Source organism: Danio aesculapii, chromosome 16 (genome assembly GCF_903798145.1).
Source record: "Danio aesculapii chromosome 16, fDanAes4.1, whole genome shotgun sequence".
Lineage (NCBI taxonomy): Eukaryota > Metazoa > Chordata > Actinopteri > Cypriniformes > Danionidae > Danio > Danio aesculapii.
Window position 1 is genome coordinate 45,070,868 of NC_079450.1, and position 26,048 is coordinate 45,096,915.

General features: G+C 36.0%; 1 protein-coding gene and 1 pseudogene across 1 annotated transcript; both read right to left on the minus strand.

Moving 5' to 3' along the window:
• Nucleotides 1-4,629: 4,629 nt before the first annotated feature.
• On the minus strand, nucleotides 4,630-7,446 carry LOC130243615 (uncharacterized). The gene is made up of 7 exons (XM_056475859.1): nucleotides 7,362-7,446; nucleotides 7,015-7,161; nucleotides 6,813-6,940; nucleotides 6,602-6,738; nucleotides 5,320-5,413; nucleotides 4,904-5,239; nucleotides 4,630-4,811 (listed from the first exon to the last, which is right to left on the minus strand). The coding sequence occupies exons 1-7, from the start codon at nucleotides 7,441-7,443 to the stop codon at nucleotides 4,689-4,691; spliced, it is 1,047 nt and encodes a 348-aa protein (XP_056331834.1). The 5' UTR covers nucleotides 7,444-7,446; the 3' UTR covers nucleotides 4,630-4,688.
• A 2,597-nt stretch (nucleotides 7,447-10,043) lies between these two features.
• Nucleotides 10,044-19,667, minus strand: LOC130243810 (uncharacterized protein K02A2.6-like; annotated as a pseudogene).
• Between the last annotated feature and the right edge of the window lie 6,381 nt (nucleotides 19,668-26,048).

Here is a 26,048-nt window from a genome sequence, read left to right on the forward strand (position 1 = left end):
TATCATTGATATTGACTAAAGTATTGTTATCATTGCCAATATATATGGATTTAATATTAAGACTAAAAATGTAAGTTTTCTTGATTATATAATAAGCATATTACAATATTGGCTCAAAAATTTTCCAAATTCTATAATTGTTATAGGTGAGGACTTTAATATTCCAATCGATAGTGCTCTTGATAAATGGCCTCCAGGTCGCCCCTCTTCACTCAATTCTAAAATTAAACAATTCATGGAGAGATTAGATATATTTGATGTCTGGAGATCCAAATTCCCTAACACAAAAGCTTTTACCTGGAGTAATAAAGCTGCTTCTCAATTTTCTCGATTAGACTTTTGGCTGATTTCTAATTCTTTAAATTCTCAAAATATCACAGTTGATATTCTTCCTACACCCCTAACTGATCATAAAGCTATCTATATAAAAATTATATTTTCAATAAATTTCATATTGGAAACTAAATAGCTCTCATTTATGTAATAATACTGTTAGGTTAAAAATTAATTTTTAAATTAAATATTGGAAAAAAAGCATTAAGGGAACATTCGTTTATTAATAATTGGGAACTACTTAAATTTGATATTGGAAATTTTATGAGATGCCATGGAAGTATGCTTAGTAAATTTAAGAAAGCAGAGGAAGAAGCAGTGGTTAGTAAGATTACTTTGCTCACTCAAAGCTCCCCTGAAAATATTTCAGTTGATGAAACTGCTTTACTTAATCAATTACAAAATCAGCTTGACGACATTTACAAAAATAAAGCTGAAGGTGCTTTTGTGCGATCTAGAAGGAGGTGGATGGAGCAAGGCGAACAAAACTCTGCATACTTTTTTAGGTTAGAGAAATCAAATGCCATTTATAATAGCATGACTAAACTCATGATTTATGGTAACATTGGTGATGACCCCAAGACTATATCTTCTTATTTTTATAATTTTTATAAATTGTTATATACCTCTCATTCAGATGATACTTATACATCCTCTTTTTTAGATTCAATAACTGACTGAACATTATAGAGGAAAGTGATAAAATTTGCTGCGATGAACCTATTTCTATAAAAGAAGTAATTGATTCTTTAAACCATCTAAAAGTTAATAAATCACCAGGAAATGACAGTATTACTACTGAGTTTTACAAGACTTTCTCAATATCTTTAGCTCCTTTCCTGGTTGAAGTTTATGCAGAGAGTTTTTTTGCAAAGTGCTCTCCCACATACTTTAACACAAGGTTTGATTAACCTAATTCCAAAGCCCAAAAAGGATCCACTACATATTGAAAACTGGCGTCCAATTTGTTTACTTAATACAGATTATAAAACTGTAGCTCAAATTTTTGCCCAAAGATTACAAAAGGTAATGAGTTATTTAATTCATGAATCACAGTCTGTTTTCTTAAAAAAAAAAAAACAGATTAATCTCTAATAATATAAGATTAATTTTAGACATCATTGATTATTTAGATTTTATTTCTGACGAAAAAGTTTTATATTATTTCTAGACTTTTACAAAGCACTTGACATGGAAACGCACAATTTTATTTTTCGTTGTATTAAAAAATTTGGTTTGGTGATTACTTTGAAGAGTAATTGTTCATTAAATTTTTTTTTTTGGTACTTCAAGTTGTTTTAGCCTTCAGAGGGGTATCAGACAAGGATGCCCCATTTCACCCTATCTTTTCCTTCTGGCCACTCAGGTACTTTCTCATTATATTAAAACAAGTGCCTTGAAAGGGATTATCACTGCGGAAAGGGAATTCAAAATCAGCCAATAAGCAGACAATACTGCTCTCTTTTTAAGAGATGCATCTTGTGTCCCCTTTGCTATTAGTACAATTGAATCCTCCAAAGCTTCTGGCCTTTTTTTTTACATTTGTCTAAATGTGAATTATTTTCATTTAAAGAATCTAGTCTTTCTACAATTAATAATATCCCAGTTAAAGATAAAATAGTTTACTTGGGCATCTCTTTTTGTAAAAATGAAAAAGTTAGATGGCTCTATTAATTTTGACCCTATTATTGAGAAAACTCATAGAAAATTAAACATATGACTCCAGAGAGATTTATCTATGAGGGGAAGAATTCTTCTTACTAAAGGGGAAGGTATCTCCAGACTTGCATATGCTGCTCAATCTATCCATGTTGACAAATCCATTTTGAATCAAACTGATAAAATTTTTATTTGGAAAAATGGTATTCATTATATTAAAAAATCAGTAGTTATGAATAGCTTTGAGAAGGGTGGTCATCACAAATATTTTATTTGAAGCAAATATTCTGCTTGTTAGTCAATTATTTAACTCAAATGGCCATTTATTAAATTATAAAGAAGTTCTTAATCGATTCAATATTCCCATCTCCCCTAAAGAATTTGCTGTTGTATTTGATGCCATACCATCTGGAGTTATTAGATTATTCCAAGGCATCCCCTATCCTTCTGTGTTTTCTCTTTTAGACCCTTCTACTACAATGGTTGGAAAATGTTTCTCTGCAACCTCTTTAAATAAATCAGTACAATCTTTATTTCTTAATGGAATTATATCAGTTCCAAATGTTACTTTTTATTGGAATTCTTTTGTTTCAGATATTGATTGGAGAAAAATGGCTCATCCCAAATGGCTACTTAATTACAAATAAAATAAAAGAAGTTTCATTTAGAATTATTCACCGTACATACCCAGTCAATACTCTTTTATAAAATATAAAAAAGATATTGATACTAATTGTTCATTTTGTGGGCAGCACCCTGGGTCCTTCTTCACTTGTTTTGGCAATGCAGTTACTGTAGTCTGCTTTGGAAAGATTTTCTCTTTTTATAATTGAGAATGTTGATAAAGAATTTTCCTTACTATGGTGTAGCAAGTACAATTTGATTTGTCGCGCTAGCGTATTTTTTCAATGTGGGCCAATGGATCAGAAGAGAAGGGACGGCTACTGGAGAGAGAAAAGCAGCACAGCAGGTGAGCGAATAATCAAACACCGCCAGTTTCTTTCTTCAATATAGTTTATATAATTAGGAAAATGTTATATTTGTAGTTTTCTGTTCAATATGTATAAGTATCTATATACGTATAGGTTCAATTATAAACTATAAGAATGAACAGATGAACAAAAACAAAGTTATAATTAAGACAATCAGCAAGTTTCAGACACTTGTACAAAATGAAAATGAATAAATAGCTTAAAAAATACAACATTTTGTTTCCCTTTGTATAAAGAAAGCAATAAATTGTGATTAAAATATTCTCATTTAATATATTCTCAAATGTAATCAATAAAAAAAATAAAGAAGTAAACCAATAATAAATAAACCAACTCAACTCAAAATGCAGGTTATAATTCAGTATTTACACTTTTAACTCCATAAATCATTGCTCTACTCAAATGAATCACCTCTCTATTCAAAGGATCGTTACACTATTCAAATGAGTCATCTCACTGTTTAAGCATCGTTACACTGTTCAAATGAATCATCTCACTGTTCAAATGAATCGCTTGACGGTTCAAATGGATCGTTTCGCTACTTAAAGGATTTGTTTCGTTTTTCAAAGGATTTGTTTCGTTTTTCAGATGATTCGTTTCACCGTTTGCCATTCACAGTTCAATATCAAGGATTCCGTGCAAGAGAACTGTTGATTCCCTTAGTTCAGTTCCACAGTAAGTATTTTCCGTTGAGGATTTAAGGAAAAGAAAGAAGAAAAACAGGAGGGTCGCGATGAGTCCGAGTCTCGTTTCTCCAAACAAATCAAAAGAACTCTCCTACCAGTCCGGTGGCTCAAACACACAGTCTAACAGGTGAGTCGGTTCCGTGGGTGGCTCGCCGTAACATAAGTTTCTCCTCGAGTCCAGCGTGAATCAGGGACTCGTCACAGATGCTTCAACTCACACAAAAAACCCAGCCTTGCAAAACACAAGGCAAACATCAATTAATAGAACGTCTTTGACATTAAATCTCATATATACATGCTTCATACACAGCAAATTTGCCAGTGTATATTTTACACCACAGGTGTTGAATTTAACACTTTTCTGGTGTCTATATGAGTCCCACCAGCCAAGTGTCAAGATTACACTTTGAAAAGTGTTGAATATGTACACCTCTGCAGTGTAAAATATTTTACACTTAGAGTGTAAAAATGCACACCACATTAAAGATTTTTAACACCTGCAGGGCAAATTGTCCAGTGTACATATAACTCCTCAGGTGTTAAATTACACTCTCTTCTGGTGTATATACGAGTCCCACCAGCCCAGTGTATAAGTTACTCTTTGAAAAGTGTTGAATATATACACTTAAGCTGAGTAAATAATTTTACACTAAGAGTGTAAAAACTATAAACTAGATATAGTGTATAGTAAATACTCCATCACCATAGCCAGGTCATATTCAGCATAAATTCTATTTTTCTTTGAACTAACATGAGTAAAAGTTAACATTTTCCACACATGAAACTCATAAAGATAAGTGTATATTTAAAAATGTTAACACCCTGGAATAATAACAAAATGTAAATAAATTCTTCTGTTAAAGCCTTATTAAAATAAGTGTTTAGCGCATAAATTAAACAATCATGGAGAAAGTTACAAAACAGAATTTATTTTCTTTAAAATACACAGCACAGGCAACATTAAATCACTTCACAGAATATGCATTTCATACCTGAAAACTTTAATTTGTCATTAATGTCATTTTTTTAGACAAACATTTGTCACATTGAAAAAAACTTTGTGTTTAAGAGAAGATCCCCACTTCTCCAGAAGCTTTGCTGAAGTCTCTACTCCAAACAGCAACTCAAAGTCTTGAAGCACCTAATGTTTTATATAGATTAAAACAGAAATGTCATGTCACATCAGCAGATTAAAATCCATTTTAAACCACCATCAGTTGGTGCAGCACATACCAGGCCTTTTGTGTCAAGAAACCTAGGGAATATATTGAAAACAGATGACGACTTTTCAGGATTGCGGATCAGTTCCTGGCGATACTGGAAAGTGGATTTCATCTTTGCAGCCACTTGCTCCAGATCAGAACAGTGTTTTAGAAATGAAATGGCTTCCTGGCAGCTATCTCCCTCTAGCTGTATCTCCGTTGTCAAAAACGCTCTTTCAGTGATAGGGCCCCTCCTCTCAGAGATGCCTTGTGGAATGCTGGTCCTACTGACTTGACTGTTGCGCTGAACCGTTTTCAGTCTCCAGGCTATGTATCCAGAGTTACCTTCTGGATCATAAAAATGTTCCTGCAATAAAAAAACAAGATGTTTTAGTTAAATTAAAAAGACACTATTTATTTTTTTAGGGAAAATAAACAACAACTCACATAGCCTCTTTTGGAGTAGGGATCTTTGAGGGAGGGGAACAGAGTCACTATTCCAACAGCATATTTAATTTGTATTTCTTTTGGTGGAATGTTCCTAAGAAGATAAATAAAATTTAGTGTGTAATATGTAGTAAACTGTGTACTTTATTAAAACAAATAACTAGAACATGGGTGCTGCTTCTGCAGAGTTTAATCTTTAACAAGCAATACAGACTTATGCTGTGTACAAACTTACATAGTACACATACTACCATATGTAAACAGTATGTAAGCAGAGTACCATTTCCAAAAACAAAGTATTAATAGGACACTGAGTGAGAAGTATTTAGGTAAATTACCGTCACAAAGATTCTGAAATGCACATATGCACACTTTACTATCCCATGATGAGGTAGTGAAGTGATGCAACAGTTTTGCTGCACAAGGTAACACACTTTGTACAACCGATTTTCATTTATACCCCACAGATTAACAATCATTTACCCAGACTTTACTTCTATCGAACCTGCTAGACTTTTTTATGAACACAAAAAGATAATTTGAAGAAAGTTGAAAACCTGTAACCATTCACTTCCATATTATTTGCATTTGCTACTAACAAAGTCAATGGTTACAAGTTTTCAGCTTTCTTGAAAATATCTTATTTTGTGTTCAACTGAATAAAGAAAGCCATAAGGGTCTGAAACTATTTAAAGGTGAGCAAATAGCGAGTAAATTTTCAGTTTTAGTTTAAATGTCCCTTTAATATGCAAAATTGGACTCAAGTTTCTAGACAGTTCAAAGATTTAGATTTGAATGTTCAAGTCTGTTAAAAAGCTATGGGTCCCCCAAAATTTAGATTTCCTCTATTTACTCATCCTCAAGTTCTTTGAAACCATTGAGTTTATTTTTTCTAGTGAACACAAATTAGTGGTTTTAATAAATTCTTTTAGAACTCTGTAACCATTGATTTTCTTAGCACAATCAATGGTTACATGTTCATTCATTCATTTTCTTTTCGGCTTAGTCCCTTTATTAATCTGGGGTCGCCACAGCGGAATGAACCACCAAATTATCCAGCTTATGTTTTACGCAGCGGATGCCCTTCTAGCTGCAACCCATCAGTGGGAAAATGGTTACATGTTTACAACATTATTCAAATATCTTCTTTTGTGTTCAGCAGAAAGAAAAAAAACAAGTAAATGGTGAGTAAATGATAACAAAATTTTCAGTTTTGGGTGAACCATCCCTTTAATTGGGATGACAATGCATTGTAAAAACAGCTTATATTTATATACTTTACCCATGTTTTTCAATCATGTCTCCAACTACAGCATTCACAAGAATTCGCCTTGTAGAATCTGTGATTTTACCAGTTGCTCTGTACTCCTGAAAAATCTTCTCCCCTGCACTTTTTTTCCCCAATACATCTTTTACAAGCTTAAAAACAAAGATAAATTGATCAAATCATTTCATAAAGCAACATTTATATAGGTTTTAATCATGTAATCTACCTCCTTGGCCTCAGTAAATTGGTCGTCAGTTCGAGGTCTTTTTGTTGAGAGAACAGAAACACAGCTGTCTGTTGGTGACACCGTTTTCATTTCACTTGAAAATTGAGAGGTTGGTGGGGCAGTAGAATCTAACAAGAAAATGAAATGTTACAAATACATAACTATTTAAAACACACATATTTGCATTTGCAGCCTTGCAAACCTTCTGTAGCCATAGAATCAACAATTGTCCAAAGTGTGTCAGGCTTTTGTTCCATAATATCAGCAAAAACATCTTCATCCACTTCAGTTCCGGTCTCGTCTGCCAAATAAATGGTATGATCTGGAGATATACCAAATTTCTCCTTGACTACACAAAATGGCACAAAATAAATAATATAATTAGGTGAATAGAAAAACAAATATTTAAATAAATTACAATTTTCCATCAGTTGTTTCATGATATCTGTTTCTAAACGTATTTTAAGCTAAACTAATATATAGAGACATTAGCCAAAAAACAAAACAAAAAAATGCCAGGTATCAAAAAAAAATTGTATGAAAACTTACCTTCCCGTATAAGGGCATCATATGCCAATACTGGAAGCTTCATGTATCTCTTACGAGCTTGATACTGTACTTTAAACAGCATTCTGTTGATCATCTGGTTAGAAATAAAAGATATGATTATAATAGAGTTTGGTAATAAACACTAACAAACAAAAAAAGAAAAACATTTACATAAACAAAAAATATCAATGTTCTTCAAAATTCTAAGTCTGGTTTACCACATTTCTTTTACGACATGTAAAAGTAGACATCCAACTTTGCACATTATGGAGAGTTTAACATTCTGTGGATTCTTGCAATAGTTGGACAAGTCACAAAAAACATTAGATTCTAATCTTTGCACAAAACCGGTCTTAGTGCAAGATTTTAACTCGAAATATAATAAAAACATTGACTGGTTAGTACATTTTTCCTTCAAACGTCGATGAAAAATAATAATAGTAAATAGTAACATTAGACTTTTCCAGGAGAAAGATGATAAAACGAATATTAGAATATATTATCAGTAACATTTGCAGTATTAATAAAACATTTACCACAGCAGCAGACGTCATACACTAAATTGCTATCCTTAATGTAAAACGGTATAACTTAAAGTTAAGCTAATGATTTTGTTTTCAAGCAAACATGGAAAGGAAAAACTTGCTTTTTATTCAACTTGCTTCATGCATAGTTCGTTATTTTTTCAGCGTGACACGCAAGGCGTCGAGTCTCCGTTTGAAAAAAGGAACACTAAATCAGTGTACATTAACCCGCCTTAAAATCTTTCAAAATTATACACACTAGCTGACGGCAAACGTTAAAGAAATGCTGTTAACGGTATACATGTAAGGATACGAATTCATTCTCCACATGCCCGACCAGAATCACTTACAGATATCGTGTACCATGTGTAAAATGCTCAATAGCACATAATTTGCGACGTTAAATAATAAATTGGATTGCATTAGTTGATTCATTCACATTTAAAATAAGTTTCAACAACATACCCATACCATTTACGCACAAACGAATAAACAGACGGTAAAAATTTTGATTTTAAGCATGTGTAAAGATAGGAAAGCTGTCTAAAACTAAATTTATGAGTGACATTTTATGAGGCATTCGCAGTAACGTTAAAGGCAGAAAGCGTAACGTCACACTACTCTGCAGTACTCTCTTTGTTCAAATAAAATTACTACGTTATAATTTCGATAAAACGTACAAAACAACTCACCTGTTTTGGCATTAAATGAGCGGAAAACTTGCTGCTACCATTACCGCTCCGCTCCGTGTTGATGACTCACGAGGGGTCCTGTATGTAAAATATACACTGAAGTGGTGTGGAATCCCGCGCCAAAAAACATTTAAAATGATTCGTGACATTAAGGTTTTACAAAAGTATTTAGGACAATTTGTGTAATTAACAAGTAGCCCAGGCGTATATATAACATTACAAATAAAAAAACTGCAGTTTGTGCTAATAAATGAGGAAAATGACGTACCTCAACACCTGATGGCTTTGTGTGGCTAATGCTGTAATGATTCACGGGTATAGTCCCACAATCCCGGATTTTAAAGTTGCTAAACCGGCTTCTTAATTCTAAAATGTAAAAATTCCGACTCGCGTGTCTTTCGTTTGGTTTTATGTCAAGTTTCCAGCAGGAAACTGTCCAGCAGGAGCAGCCATTAATGAAAAGTTTATCGTCAAATGCGGACCGTATTGACTCAGTCACCTCAAGTTCCCGTATGTGCAATTAACACCGATGAGGAGTATGGAAAGGCAACACCAATAATGCACACTGTTAAAGTCACAATTTAACCCACATCAGCGTTAAAAACAGTATATGTACACTTAGATTTTAACACTAAAACACTACATGAGCTTACACCAGAAATCCAGAAATTCAACACCTCACAATTTGCTGTGTATGCACATTTACTCGACATATGTACACACACATTGATCTTAACGATCCTCAAATATCATATTTTATGATATTTCATTAACTTTAGCCCATATATTATCAGCTGTAGCTCGAGCGCTGTGCATCTCACATTAATTCTGTGTCGACTATGTGGTGTTTAAATGTTAAATATTGTAATAACTTACAGAGACAAGAGTACATTTTGCTTCAGCATTTACTTGAAGGTTGGGTACCAAACAATGTTTTGATCACATCACAGGTGGCTGGCACACACACACACACACACACAAGGTATTCTTCTTCACTGCTTTTTAAGCATACACAAAACCAATAGTCTGCCCTCTACAGGTCAAAATGTTAAACCATTTGACATTACAACATCCCTTTCCCCCCAAGCTGACTTAAATCACCCATAACAACAGTAACTATACATTATCATTTATTTGTTTTTTATTTATTTATTTATTTTTAGATCAATTCATAATCTTTCAAGTAAGCAGGCATCTTCCTGGTTCTTTGAGATCTTCTCACAGTTACCACCGTACTTAAAGATTTTTCCATTCCAGTTGTAATCTCAGAGTTTTCAGAACCATCAACCAACACTTCAGGGCAGTTAGTTTGACTAGAAAGGTCCTCAGTACCCCTGCTCACTGTCTCTTTATGCTCTGCAAATGTCATATTTTCAGATATATCAAAATCTGGAAATTTAGAGTCCACTCTCTCCTCTGGAGTATCTGCAAGCGATTTCCCTTGGGAATGAATCTGATCCATATGTCTACGGACTACTCGCTGGATACTGGAGTACTGGATCTCCCACACCAAAACTCCGATCATGGGCCTTTTTATTATGGTAGACTTTCTGCTTTTGCTGTTGTCCTTCAATTTTTCTTGTCAAATCGGGATGTATAAAGTCCAAGGAGCATCGTAATTTCCGTCCATACAACATCTCTGCCGATGATAGCCCTGTGGTTGTCCGAGGGGTAGTCCTGTAGCTTAACAAAACTCGAGACAATTTGGTTGCAATTGTTCCATCCACACATTTCTTCAACATGATTTTTACAATTTGAACAGCTCGTTCTACTAACCTATTACTGGAAGCATGATAAGGTGCAGAAGTGACATGTCTCACTCCATTTTTCTTCAGGAATTCTTTGAATTCAGTACTGATAAAACAAGTTCCATTATCCAACACAATCAGTTCAGGTAATCCATGGTTACTAAAGCTTTTTCTCAAGCATTCAATGGTGGCTGCAGATGTAGCTGAATTCACTGGGAAAACATCCAACCATTTAGAATGTGGATCGATCAGGACAAAGAACATTTTCCCCATGAACGGTCCCGCATAATCCACATGTAATCTTTGCCATGGTTTTTCTGGCCAGTTTCAAGGATGTAAAGAGGCAACAGGTGGAACATTTCTGTGCTCCTGGCACACACAACAAGATTTTACCAACCTTTCTATATCCTGATCTAATTTTGGCCACCACACATAGCTTCTGGCCAGAGCTTTCATTCTAGACATTCCTGGATGACACTGATGTAACAGGTTTAGAACTTCTGAACTGCCCACACTGGGAATAATTACTCGTGCCCCCCAGCCACACCCATCTTGTACACTCAATTCATTCTTCCTTACTGTAAAAGGGTCAAACTCTGTTCCTGTTAACTCTGTCAGACATCCATGCTGTACTGTTTCTCTCACCCGAGATAGGACAGGGTCCTTCTTTGTCCATCCTCTCACCTGATCTGCAGTAATCAAGGTGATATCCCCATCCTCCAGCGTTAGTACCCTCTCCTCCTGCTCATTGGAATATTCCACTGGAAGTGGTAGCCGACTTTATGCGTCTGCATTTCCATGATCCTTGCCGGCCTTGTACAGGATGCTATACTTGTATGCTCGCAGGGTTTACAGCCCATCGCTGAATCCTAGGAGAAGACATCTGAGGGACTGCTTTTAGCTCATTAAACAAAGACAGTAAAGGCTTATGATCAGTAACAATGATAAATCTTCGGCCATACAAATACTTGTGGAAACGTTGTAAACCAAACATTACAGCCAAACCTTCTTTGTCCAGCTATGAATAGTTCCGCTCAGCTTGATTCAGTGTTCGCGACATAAATCCTATTGGTCTTTCACTTCCATCAGGCATCCTATGAGAAAGAACGGCTCCTAGGCCATAAGAAGAAGCATCACATGACAAAATCACATCCTTCTGGGGGTCATAATGAACCAACACTTGAACTAAATGTATCATTTCCTTAGATCGAGCAAATGCAGCCTCTTGTTCCTTTCCCCAATTCCATTTGACATCCTTACGCAGCAACTGGTGTACAGGGGCTAACACAGTAGATAAATTGGGCAAGAACTTGTTGTAATAATTTAACAGTCCTAAATAAGCCTTCAATTCTGTTACATTCTTGGGCGGGGGAGCATTTTGGATAGCTGTGATCTTTTCTGGTGCTGGATGGAGGCCAGTCTCATCCACTTTGTGACCCAGAAACCATACCTCTTTCTCCATGAATGTACACTTACTCCGTTTCAGTCGTAGCCCCGCATCCTGTAATCTCTTCAGTACTCTAGCCAGAATTTGGAGATGCTCTTCGTCATTACGACCAGTTACCAGAATATCAACAAGGAATACTGCCACATAGGGAATACTTTGTAGTACCCCCTCAATGGTCCATTGGAAAATAGCAGGACTAGAAGAAACTCCAAAAGGTAGAACACGGTAAGTAAATAATCCTTTGTGTGTATTTACAGTCACATATTTCTTGGTTTCTACATCTAATGTTACTTGATGGTAAGCAAGGCTCATATCTAATTTTGTAAACTTCTGTCCACCAGACAAGGTTGCAAACAAATCGTCTATCCGAGGAATGGGGTATTGTTCCAACTTTGAGACTCTGTTTACGGTTAGCTTGTAGTCACCACATAAACGTACTGTATTATCAGATTTTAAAACAGGTACTACAGGTGCAGCCCATTCAGAGTGTTTAACAGGTTCAACGATGTTTTCCTTTAGCAAGCGTTCTATTTCTGCTTCAACCTTTGTTTTCATTGCATAAGGGACTGGTCTTGCTTTAAAAAAAACGAGGGACTGCTTCCTTGTCTACATAAATCTTTGCTGGTGGTCCCTTTAATTCCCCCAACTCCTCTTTAAACAATTCGTCATATTGACTGAGAACTTGAGGTAAAGTTACTTTTTCAATTGCTTGAATCCTATGCAGGGCCTCCCAATCCCAATTCCTTGATCCATCCTCTGCCCAATAAATTGGGCCCTCCTCCCGGAACCACCACTAACGGTAGATCTTTCACAGTTTCCTTGTATCTGACTTTCGCTTGTGCAGAGCCCAACACAGTCAATTCCTGGCCAGTGTAAGTTTTTAACTTTAAAGAACAGGTCTTTAATACAGGAATGTGATCTTCCTTCCACAATTTAGAAAAATTTTACCTATTCATTATAGTCACACCGCAGCGTGTATCCACTTCAAACTTAGCATTTGACCCATTAATGGGCAGTGTGATGGTTAATGGTGCTACTTTGGCAATCTCTGTCTCTTGCAAACTGTACACTGTAAACATACCTTCTTCATCCAATATGGTCTCATGGTTTTCCTCTCTGCTTACATAATGTGTCTTCTCTCCATCTGTATATCTTCCTCTCCTTTGGACAGTTGTTTCCCCCACAGTAGGTTTTGTTCTACAAACTTTCATTAGATTCCCTTGTTTCCCACATTTGTGGCATTTTTCAGAAATAAATCTGCTTTTATTAGCCAAATGTTGCAAACTGCCACATCTGTAACATGCTCTTTTCTTACCATTATCTTGCCTTACTGTTGTTTTATGCACTCTCAATGAACTGGAAGCTTCCATTCGCTGACTTTGCAAGTCTTTAACATCTTTATTTGCAGTTTCCATTGCTTGGGCTATTTTCAATGCTTTCTCAACGGTTAAACATAAAGTAAAGACATGAATCTTAGCTCACCAAAGTGAAAAGGTGTATTCTCATCAATAAAATTCTCTTCAGATCCGCATCAGTATCTGCTTACAGCTCCGCTACATTCGCTTCAATCCAACGGCGATTTCTCTGTCAAATGAAAATCTCTCGATTTCAGCGACAGTTTATATGCTGTAGCATCTGTTCAACAACTTTATTTCTATTAAAAAGCACTCACTGAATGTGGAGAGGCTCTGGATTTCTCTCTGTTGCTTTCTCGTCTCTCTCTCTCTCAATCATCTGTCTGCATCATTTAATATTCTCAACCGTAACTTGTCAACTGTAACTTTTCCAATCATAACTTCCCTATTGACTAAATATGGTGCGTCGGTGTAGTTCCGCTCGCTCTCCCGTTGACTCTTAAAAGGGTCCATGACTTTAATACATAGACTGATTAAATGGCTTATTTTCCTTGCTTTCTTTTTCTTTTTTTTCACATCACCACTTTTCATTAGTAACCTAGGTTATCCGGGTTACAATGGGAAAATGTTTTGTTTGGTTTTGGTAATTATAAAACAGAAGCTTTACATAAAAAGAAAATATATTTTCTTAATCTTCTTATCTTATTAACAAAATTTTATATACAAAAATGTAAATTTTCAAACCAAAAACTTTTTTTAAATATTTTGCTTACTGAAATGCAGTATTACTTTTAAACAGTTTCTAACTCTTTTACAAAACGGCTTTAAAAACAACTGAATTTAGTAAATTATATAATCTTTTTCTTTAATGTGTAATGTGTATATACCCCTCCTTTTTGTTTTTTGTGTTGTTTCTTTTTCCAATAATGTTTAGTTTTTGTCTTTCCATTTTCTTTTTAATGTACTGTGATTGTATATTCTCTTTTTTCGCATAAAAAAAAAAAACCTAATAAATAAATAAAAAATAGTGGACGTAAACTACCAGTAACGGACTTTGATGGTGGCGAGTGGAGCATCTTCAAGCGAACAAAGTAAACAAAGTTAATGAAATATATCCAAGTTATCGTAATCGTAGCTATACTGTCTTTACATGATTCTGAAATGTATGCAAGGTGTCGCTTGCTGAATTGAACTTTAGAAAAACGAAAATGTCATTGACATAAATTATTTTCGTAATAAAATGGTGGCGACCGTGGTGTTTTTGTTTCAATATTTCATATGAGACTACATCTACTGTAAAAAATAATTCTGTAAATGTTTTATATGTGTGAAATAAGTTACATTATGAAGATGGCTTTATATGATTTAAAAAATGCTTGTATGTTTGAGTGATTGATGGTTGTTGCTAGATCAGGTACGGCTTTAATGTGCAAAATCACATCCGACAGCCGCACCATCAACACTGGTGCCCCCCAGGGATGTGTTCTTTCTCCACTGCTCTTCTCCCTGTACACCAATGACTGCACCGCAAAAGACCCCTTCATCAAACTCATTAAGTTTGCAGATGACACTACTGTTATCGGCCTCATCCGGAACGGTGACGAGTCTGCATACAGACAGGAGGTGGAGCAGCTGCCTTTATGCTGCAGATTCAACAACCTGGAGCTGAACATGCTCAAAACAGTGGAAATGATGGTGGACTTTAGGAGAAACCCCCCTGCACTCCCCCCACTCACCATCATGAACAGCACTGTGGCTGCAGTAGAGTCATTCAGGTTCCTGGGCACCACCATCTCTCAGGATCTGAAGTGGGACATTCACATAGACTCTGTTGTGAAGAAAGCCCAGCAGAGACTGTACTTCCTTCATCAGCTGAGTAAGTTTAACCTGCCACAGGAGCTGCTCGTACAGTTCTACTCGGCTGTCATCCAATCCATCCTCTGCACTTCAATCACCGTCTGGTTCGGCTCAGCTGCCAAAACCGACCTCTGTAGACTACAGCGAAAAGTCCGGACTGCTGAAGGAGTCACTGGCACTACCCTTCCTACATATCAAGAACTGTACTCTTCCACAGCGAGTAAAAGGGCACACTACCTGTTTGAACTGTTACCGTCTGGCCGGCGCTTCAGAGCACCAAGCACAAAAACAGCCAGACACAGGAAAAGTTTCTTTCCTCAGGCTATCTACCTTATGAACAATTTAATATTCCCCTACTGTGCGATAAATATGTGCAATACTTTCTCATACGCACTTGTACAAAGCACCTTATTTCAATATACAATGCAATACTTTCTATTCGCACTTGTACACAGCACCTTATAACGTGTATATTTATAACAAATCTGTACACACAATTCAACATCCAGATTTTTTGACTAACTGCATCTCTGTTTAATGATTATCGTCTTTTAAAATTTTTTTTCATATTTATTTATTTTGTGTTGGTCACTTGTCACTTTAGGTACACTGGAAGCTTTTGTAGCCAAAATAAATTCCTTGTGTGTGTAAAGCACATTTGGCAATAAAACTGATTCTGATTCTGCGGTCGGAAGTTAGCGAGAATTATTGATATTATTATTAAATTTCCTATTGATTGTATTTTATCAAGGTCTACTCAATCATCACAGTAATGTTAAAACAGTATTTGAACCAAGCATTGTTTGTTATTATTTAAATTAGCCAATAAACTGCATTTTTTAAAGTCTAGTTAATAAAAATTTTAATTATTATTATAGTGTCACAAAAATGATGATGTATTGATGTGTGTATCCGTATCTTGTCTAGACTTTACCTTGAAACTGCTTTCCATGTTATAAGTCATTAATATACATTCATATTACTTGTACTATGGTTGTATTGTGGTGTAAATCCAGAGTACAGTCCTGTTAGGAAAGCTAACGTTTTGCTGGAATATAAAGCTTCTAATTAGATGTACAAATAGCTAAAAATAGATCATTTTAAAAATGTTTTTTTCCACTAGATGGCAGAGAAGTCACACTATTTTCATCATTTACTTCATTCTAAAATGGTGATAAAGGGTGGCCAGTGATGAGTCTTGTGTAACTTTTTCCACATCTAGGGCCAAAGCCAGTTTTTGATTAGACCCTACACACTCAATCTGAAGACTAACGTTTAATCAAACATTACTTATCAAATAATCATTATTATTTTCTCAAAACAGGCCACAAGGAAAGTATATTTTATTAGCATGATGCTGATGAACTTATCAAGGATATCAGAGAATTAATGGTAACTCACTTCATTTTGGCACATTCTTTCTGAAAATAAGACAATAGAGTTTGCTTGTCCAGAAAATGCTTCTTGAATTAGGAATTTGTAGATATTTGGACTAGAAACAAGACAAAACATCTCAGTGAGAAAAGCATTTCTTACAGTGTGCCTTTGAATGTGTATTAGTGATATTTTATTGTAGATCATTTTAAGTTTGGAAAAATCATAAGACCATTTAAAAGTGCAATATGTGAGTTTTTTTATAATTAAAATATTCAAAAAGCACTGTTTGGAACTCATTTCAATGATTTTTAATTTCCATTCATTGACATCAGGTCAAAACAGTTGAACTTCAAAAGCAATATACAGTGGCATATTTTTATGTCTATTATTAATTATGTAATTATGTCTATTATAATATTTTGCAATTAATAAACAAGATTATTATTCAGTAATTTCAGTAATAAGCATTCTAATTAAAACCAATAAGCGTGTGAAAGTATTTGGATAATCTTCAGATACTTTCAATATATACATCAAAACACTGCTGACCTGAAAGAGATAATAAACCCAAAAATGAAAATGTACTCTTTATTTACTTTCCCTCAAGTGCTTCCAAACCTTTATTAGTTTCTTTCTTCTGTTGAACACAAAAGAAAGAAAGCCAAAAACCTGTAATCTACCATTTCTATAGTAGGATAAACAAATACCATGGAAGTCAATGGTTACAGGTTTCCAACATTATAAAAATTAGTGATGGGCCGTTATCGGCATTATCGTGCTGAGTTAACGCAAGACTCTTATCGGGCGATTTAAACAAATAATCTATTCTCAAAGTTGGGTTGGGAGCTGGGTCTATTCTACGCATGCTATGCTGACTTTCAACTTGATATTTTAGCGCAGATGTATACCTGGCGAATTGCACTGTGGCGAGAACAAGTCTTCGAACCTGTGTGTATTCCTACTGTGCAATTACCACATCAAACATGATGTGCTAGCATGGATGCCGTCCACAAGAGTGAATCTGATTAATGTTAGCTCCACATCTAACTATCAGGCACCTGTAGAGTTTATGCATTTGAGTAAAACATACAAATAAAATGGACTGAGTGCTTTTTAAAATGAAAGATGTCTGACAAAAAAAGTTCCCTTCTGAATCAAATTAGCAGGATGCCCTTCTGGATCTTTCACTTTCTTTGAAGACACTACTGACTACATTTACATGGACATCTGTAATCTAGTTATTTGCCTTAATAGACATATAATTAAGGTGTTTACGTGAAGTGCTTTCATGTAAGAGTTTCCTGTAATTTTGGATGACTTTAACTGCAGTTCAGCAGTTTCAAGCTCCTGAGCATTTCATTCATGCCCCTGTGACAAACTGGGGTATTAGATGCAAATAAGGAGTAGGGACTGGTAATAGTTTTATGGAATTTAATAACGCACGGCGAATGAACAGTTAGTAAACACAAGTAAATCTTATTGAACATCATTTGTTTTCATCTCCAATTATCATAGTAGAACAGTTTCTCAAGCAGTTTGTGATACATTTTGGAAACCGGAGATGAGCCCCTGGTCTAATGCGCCACCTGGATTGAGAAACCTGTTCTCAAAGACTTACTTTTAGTCATTATTTGGGTAGCACACATATTCTAAATGCCTTCGGTAGAATTCAAATGAGCCATTTTAATCTAGATTAATTCCAAGATTACAGTGATATTAATCTAGATATAAAAAATGTATCTATGCCTACCTATAATAAAAATACATCTTTTTTTGTGTGTTCAACAGAACAAAGAAACTCGTAAGGTTTGAAGCAAGTAAAAGTGAATAATTAATGACAGAATAAAACGTTTTGCCTAAACAACCCCTTTAAATTTTCATAAACTACATTCAATCTCTTTTGATTTTTTTTTGATGAAACCTTGTGGACACGCTTATTATCGTTAACATATTTGACAAAAATGTTAATAACTTGTTTCTTTGTTATAAGGACAGCAGGAAAGCAGCAGTGTGTGTCATGGTTGTAGGTTTGTGCACACTCCTGAGTGTCTATTAGGTCACATGGTTTTGTTTTGGTGTTCCACGTGTATCTGTTGCGTCGGTGTTATGTCACGTGCTATGGTAGAGCCCTGCTGTCCTGATTAGCCTGCCTGCGAATCGTTATCTCGGCTATATCTGGACAGCGTTTCTCTTGTCAGTTTATTGTTGGTCGTTCATGCATTTTCTGTCTGTTGTCAGGACTGGCGCAGATATTACTCTGGACCCCCGATCCACTGTTCTGTTCCAGTCTGACTCCCATTTCCATCTGCGTGTGACCACTTCATGTACCTTTTGTTTTGTTTTTTTCTGTTTGGACTTTTCCCTTGTTATAATGACTCAGTCAATAAAGTATTTTACTTCCAATTGGATCCTACTCCAGTAGTCATTTCGACACGTCACAGAATGAACTGACCACTCTTGTCAGATCGAGGTACGCACTAGGCAAGTTTGACAGGTCCGTGTGCTCCTTCTGAAACACAGAACAAGACACAGCAGAACGAGCAGACGAGAGACAAGATACATGACAGTTCTCACTCCATAAAAAAAAAAACAGTATTGTGGCCCCAATTAAGATGGGGTTTGTGGAGAACCAACCAAGGATGCCCCAAGACCAGTGGTGTATTAGTGCAGTCTGTTAAAAGTAAATTATACATGTTGAACATGATGTCCCGAAGTCTTATGGGCTTGGTCAAGTGAGTGATAGTAGGAAGACAAAGCCTACTGAGAGCGCATATTACGTTGGGTTGGGTTGGGAAAGGGAAATAACCGGAAGCTTTATATTGAAAGCAAAACTAGCATCAATGAATTTTCCTCCACCCCCGAATCAATAAGGGTTTTAACGCTCTGAGTTTCGGAAGCCCAACACAGAGTAGCCGGCAGTATAGTGGTAGCAACAGATGATTTGTTTAAATTAATCTCACTCATCAGTAACCTCTTACCTACTGATGGGTGTTGTCCTTTACCGGACAATAAGCCACTCGATGTCCCGTTCCTCCACAATATAAACAAAGTCCCTCACTCCTTCGTCGATGCCTCTCCTGTATAGAGAGGCGGGACCTGCCCAGCTGCATGGGTTCCGGGTTGGTGATCCCAGCCTCCAGAACAATTGAAAGTGCAGGGAATCAGGAACAAGTTCAGTGGGTGCGCTTTGCGCATCAATCGGGAATCCACCTGGATTGCCAGGTCTATAAGACCATCCAGAGTCTTAGGCAGGTCCAGGGTATAAATCTCGTCCTGGAGACACTCCGACAACCCATGAAGGAACATGTCCCATTGCTCCTTCTTATTTCAACTGCATTCAATGGCTAAGGTCCAAAACTCTATAGAGTAATCCATTCCCCTGGTGGAGCTCTGTGAGAACTTCCACCGCTCCTCCGGGAGAGAGGCTGCGTGATCAAAAACCTTTTTAAGTTCTTCAGAGAACAGGTTGAAAGAGGATTCCATGTGGATCTCTGAAGACAGCAATGAAAAAAAATTGCAATTTCGTGATCTTTTTGAAATAAAAGGAGTTCATAGTGAAGTTAGCATTTGTGCAAAGTTGCAAACCGTCAAACATTTCAGCACAGCGATTTCAAAGAGGGGATGTAGGCGAGCGATAGCCATGTCATGTAATCTAAATTATCAATTTAATTTATTTGTTTATTGTTTGTCATTGTTTTCATCACTACATTATTACTAATTCTGAAAAGCATGGATTCAGCATGGACGGCTCTTGATATGGAAACTCAGACTATGCTTAAAATAGTGATTAAAGATCCCAAGACAGTAGATTTGGAGAAGCTGTCTAATGCGGTTGTAGAACATTCATTGAAAGACCTGTCATTCTGTCAAGATGCTGGCCGCTTGTGTTATGCTGTAGTTCAGGCAGAGGCTCAGAAAACTGCATCCAGTGTGTTCAGGCGAAATCTGTTGAACTATTTACAGCAAGAGTTCATTGCAAGAAAAGAGACATGAAAACGCTCAATGCAGAAATGGGTGGTCACATTTATCTGCAGCATTTTTGATTATATAAAGGTGAACAATGCTCCTATTGCAGCCCTTGTGGATCCAGTGTATGACTGCCTCTTTAGATTGGCTCAGCCTGATTCTTTGAAGAATGAGTAAGAGGGGACTAGGTTTCCAGTACTGGGAAGGTTACGGTCCAGAGGAGAGAATTTGGGTTCCTGCTAAGGACATATCGGATCACTCTCTCATCGATGATTACAATCGACAGGTAAGCTCTTCTGGGAGCACCAGGAGGTGCTTCTAGGAAAGAGGGTACTGTCACGGTTGTCGGTTGTAAACACAGTGTAAACACAGTGTGTTTTCTTTTCTCCAAACAAAATGGACGGCTCTGAGGCAAACATTCCTGTAGATCAGAGATTTTGGATCAGAACCGGAAGAGTCCATTTTACTTGACCAGCGCATTTTCGGCCTGTAGGATCACTTGGATAAATGCGCTGTGGAATGGACACCAATCACAGAGGTCTGGTCTAATGTCCTCATGGGAAATGAGTAAGTCTGCAACAGGCACGAAAGCGACTTTTAATTTGTAGTAGGCCAGCTCGGGCACTTTGGTGATTTGTCAAAATTGTCATTACAAAATTGCAGCATTTGAGATCTGATTTCTTTAAAAATCAATGATCTTCACTGTCGATTGAGATGCGATATAAAGTGTGTTTCAGACCAGACAAGAAGCACTGAATTAAATGACACTGTTCAGCATCATGTCTTTTATATATGGACATTTACTTTACCACAGGGCGACGCAGTGGCACAGTAGGTATTGCTGTCGCCTCACAGCAAGAAAGTCGCTGGTTCTAGCCTCGGCTGGGTCAGGTGGTGTTTCTGTGTGGAGTTTGCATATTCTCCCTGCGTTCGTGTGGGTTTCCTCCGGGTGCTTGGGTTTCCCCGACAGTCCAAAGACATGCGGTACAGGTGAATTGGGTAGGCTAAATTGTTGTAGTGTATGAGTGTGAGTGAGTGTGTAAAGATATTTCCCAGAGATGTGTTATGGCTGGAAGGGTATCCGCTGCGTTAAAACATGCTGGATAAGTTGCCGATCATTCCGCTGTGTCGACCTGGGATTAATAAAGGGAATAAGCCGAAAAGAAAATTAATGAATTTTACCACAGTCATTTCAATTTAGTTTCTGCTCTCGCCTGCTTTCATCTTGTTTTACACTTGAGCAACTAAATGAATGCTTAAGTCTATTTAACTGATTATATATTAATATAATTATTATATTACCCATGCTCTAACAGAATGAAAGAATCGAAAATAGTCATATTAAGCTTTCACCAGAAGTTTATTGGTGATGGAAAACACTAGCTGTGCATATATAGCTCACTGATACCAATTAAATAGTAATTAAACGGTCATTTCACCCAAAAATTAAAGTTTTATTAATTACTCACCGTCATGTCATTCCAATCCCCGAGACACACAAATGAGCATATTTTAGTTGAAATCTGAGAGCTTCTTATCCTCCATAAACAGCCATAGTCCAGAAAAAACAAAAATATTCATTGCAAAAAAATGTTTGTTTTTTGTCTTGTTTCTAGTCTAAATATCTAGAAATTCTTAAATTAAGAATTTTCTAGAAAAGTGAAAAATATTGTTTTGTTTTCACAAATAATATGCCAAATGAAGGGAGTTTTTTTCGTAAAGCTTGACAATATGCCAGTGGGGTAAGCTAAAAAATCTTACGTCAGAAGGAAAAAAATAAATTATTTTGCTTGCCACACTGGCAGATTATTGTGCTTGTTTTAAGGAAAAAACTCTCTTCATTTGGCATATTATTTCTGAATACAAAACAGTATTTTTCACTTTTTTACAGTGTTGCAAATTGGTCACAACACAAACAAGTGAAGAAAGGCAGCTAATTGCTCACAACACAAACAAGTGAAGAAACGCGCAGCAAATTGCTCACAACACTTACACATATCCACGTAACACAGTGGAAATGTTTCTAGGGGACCCAAAAACATGACGGAACCTGTTGAGATATGGATGTGTTGTTATGCCGTAACTGTTGCTCAGTGAAGCGATTGGTGGTCTTTAAAAGGTGAGTTGTTTTTTCATTTATTTTAATGTCTTACACAACATAACAACACATCCATCTCAGCAGGGTCCGTCATGTTTTTGGGTCCCCTAGAAAATTTCCGTTCTGTTACGTGGATATTTGCAAGTGTTGTGACTAATTGCTGCATGTTTCTTCACTTCACACGTGTGCTTTCAAATAGTCAAAGATCGTTTCTTTATTTGCTGGTGTTTTTTGTAATTGCACATGCTTTCTTAAATTGCAGCACGTTAGGCTTTCTCGGCCACCGTAGGGTACCTGTTTTTTTTTTTTTTTTTTTTTTTGTCAAGCTGGATATACAAACAAAATGGTACATACTTACAAAACTACATACTGTTATCTCAAGGTTGAGTAATGTAATAGGCAAACATAATATGCATCTCAAGAATAAAAAAAGAACAGTTTTTAAAGAAATTGCAATAAAATAAAAAATACAAATAATAATAAAATAAAAATAATAAAGGGGCTTTGAAAATTAAATTAGCTTATAAAAGTCCAGAAAAGATATAAGCTTAAGGGCTTTTTTTATCATTCACCAATTTTACAGATTTGCAAAGAAGTTTTATCTCATTCAACCACTGATTGAAGTTAGGAGTAGATTTGAACCATCTGCATTTGTGTATAAAGAACTTTCCAAAACATAATAGAACATTGACAGCAAAATGAAAGTCTTTGTTTTCAAGGAAGATACCAAACTTAACAGTCTTTACAGTGAGGGGAGGGAAATGTATATTCCTGGACCATAGCCATGTCTGTACCTCTGACCAAAAGGGAAGCACCCTGTCACAATAATAAAAAAAAACCTCTCTATCTCGTTTTTGCAAAAAACACAATTATTCACATCTATTTTAATCTTAAAAAATTGTTGGTAGGATAAATCTCATATAATATTTTAAACCTCACCTCCTAAACTTTAGGAGGAAGAGGAAAAGACAAATAATCTTTCCTTATTCTTTTAATTTCAACATTGTTAAAATCTTTAATAGGAATTCTCTTCTAATTAGATTTGGAAATTGTGACTGTAAAATTAAGTTCTTAATGATTTTATTAGTGCATTTGCTATCACAGAAAGCATACCCATTGACAGACAGTTGCCTCAATTTTAGAGGAGTTCTGGAATATAAAATATATTCTTTAACTAATGACCTTAAAGCTACTGGAATGGCCCTAACCATTGTATTATATAGCTTTACAGTACATTGCAACTGAAATGTCTTTAAAAACTCTCCATGCAGTAGCAGAATGCCATTATCATCCAAAAAATATGCAACTGCCCAAATCCCTTTAGTACTCCATTCCTCAAAAAATTCTGACTTTCTACCAATTTTTACACATCTATTGTACCAAACGGGAGGGTTGTGGGGGCTAAAATTATGCTTGAAGAGTATTTTCCAATAAAGAAACACTTGCTGATGGAAATTAGAAAGTTTCTCTGACAACGCAGAACACTCAAAATCACAACGAAGAAAAAAGTTAATTCCCCCCATTAAAAAAAAATTATATTAGGGACAATAAACCAAAAGGAGTGACTATTTTGAATAAATGATTTTAACCATTTCAATTTTAAAACCCCATTCATAACATCAAAATCAATCGTGTTTACGCCTCCATATTCAAATTTCTTAATCATGAAATCGTTTCTAATGTAATGGCACTTATATCTCCAAATAAAATTACAATTTAATTTATTGAGAGCTATATGCATTTTGGATGAAATGGACAGAGTAAAGGCAGGGTAAATAAACCTAGACAAACTTTCCATTTTGGACAAAAGGGTTCTTCCAAAAATTGAGAGATCTCTCTGTAACCATCGATCTAAAATGGATTTACATTTGTGTATATTATTCCAGACATTTTTCTTTTCCATAATTTCTTTGTCTTCAGAAATAAAAATACCTAAATATTTAACTTCTTTCTTAATTTGAATATTATATAATGCCTGTAAAGAAGAATCCTGTAGCGTCAAAATTTCACATTTGTTCAAATTTAGATAAAGCCCTAAAGCATTAGAGAACAGTTTAATGGCATGTAAAGCCAGAGGAATTTGTTGATCATTTTTTTTTAATAAAGTTGTATCGTCTGCAAACTGACTAAGGTCTAACTAAACTAACTAATTTTTTTTCATCTAACAAAGATAGACCTTCAATCCATTATTTATGTTCCCATGAACTATTTACCATTATTTGACGTACCAGTATCCTCAGTCAGCAGCAATCCGGCGACCTTCAATGAAACCATGTGGATCTCGAAAAAAAGATCTTTTGCCTGCTCGTCTTGCTTGTTCTATTTGAGGCCAAAGTTACGTCTTTCCTCCAAATCCACTCTAGGAAGCACCTCCGCAAACTGGATTGATTCAGCTTTGCAAACCGCCGAATCTTTACTTCTTCGCCAGATTTCCTCCATCCGCCTTTGAGCAAACAGAACTATGACATTTCTGTTCCTGTTGTCCGTCTTTTTTCCGAGTCCATGAACAATATCAGTGGCGTCCTCCCACTTTGCCTCCACATCAGGAGCAATTTTGCAGAGTGTTTGGATGACTACAGATTTGATGTTTTCTTTTTTTTCCTCGATGCCTTGAATACGCAAGCACCATCTCATTCTGTACCTATTCGTAGATTTTGTCTTGCAGCTCACGATTTCCTTGACGGAAATGGTCATTGTGCGTCTCCAGCTCTTTGACCCTTTTCTTGCACTCTTTTACCTCTTCTGAGTTGAATTGAATCGTCTTCGATAAGCTTGCAATCATGATGGTACTTTGTTTCGCTTGCTCACTTAAATCCAGTAGTTTCTCATCCACTCTCCGTTCCAAATTTAGAATCGCTTCCAAGATAGTTTCGTTGGAAATTTTGTTTTCTTGCTATAATCCAATGATGCCTTAGCTCTTTTTTCTGTTGAAGTTTTACATGGTGTTGATGGAAGGGATCCATCTCCCCGTTCCCTTTTATTCTGGACCGTGACCTCCATTGCGTAATCATGCTTGATGCTTTGGTCACATCTTTTCTTTCAACGGTAGGCATCGAATCCCTTCCTTTGGGATCTAGCTTTAACTTGGCAGGTTTAACCAACTTTTGTGAAGACATTTCGAGCAAAAAGGATGGGAAATTAACACTTTTTAACAAAATTTGGGAACTTGTAACATGAGCTAAGGTAAATCACGGCTGCTCAACCCGCCATTTTAGCACCGCCTCCCCCGTAGGGTACCTGTTCTAGCAACAACCCAGTCCCAATCGGTAAAGTCTAGATCGCATACGCGGCCGGCCGGAAGTGCGATATACACATTAATATAGCTGCATTTTTTTATGACACTATATAACAATAATTCATATTTTTACGTTACTGTGACGGTTGGGTTTAGGGTTGGGGGGTTGTAGGCGTTAAAACTGACAATTTATTGGGTAATTTAATAGATAGATAGCATACTCGGTACAACAACTGTTTTTACAGTACTGTGACGGTTGGGTTTATGGTTGGGGTAGACATTAATAAAATATAAGAAATGTGAAATTTAATTAATAATAAAAAATAATTATCTTTAACTTCCGGCCGCATCCATATCTGATCTAGCAACAACCGTCTCAATCGCTCAA

Coding starts and splice junctions, on each gene's coding strand:
- LOC130243615 (XM_056475859.1), bottom strand. CDS start 7,443: ATGCTGTTTAAAGTACAGTATCAAGCTCGTAAGAGATACATGAAGCTT. Junction 6,941..7,014: donor TGATTCTATGGCTACAGAAG/GTTTGCAAGGCT, acceptor TTTTCTTGTTAG/ATTCTACTGCCCCACCAACC. Junction 5,414..6,601: donor GACATGATTGAAAAACATGG/GTAAAGTATATA, acceptor TTATCTTCTTAG/GAACATTCCACCAAAAGAAA.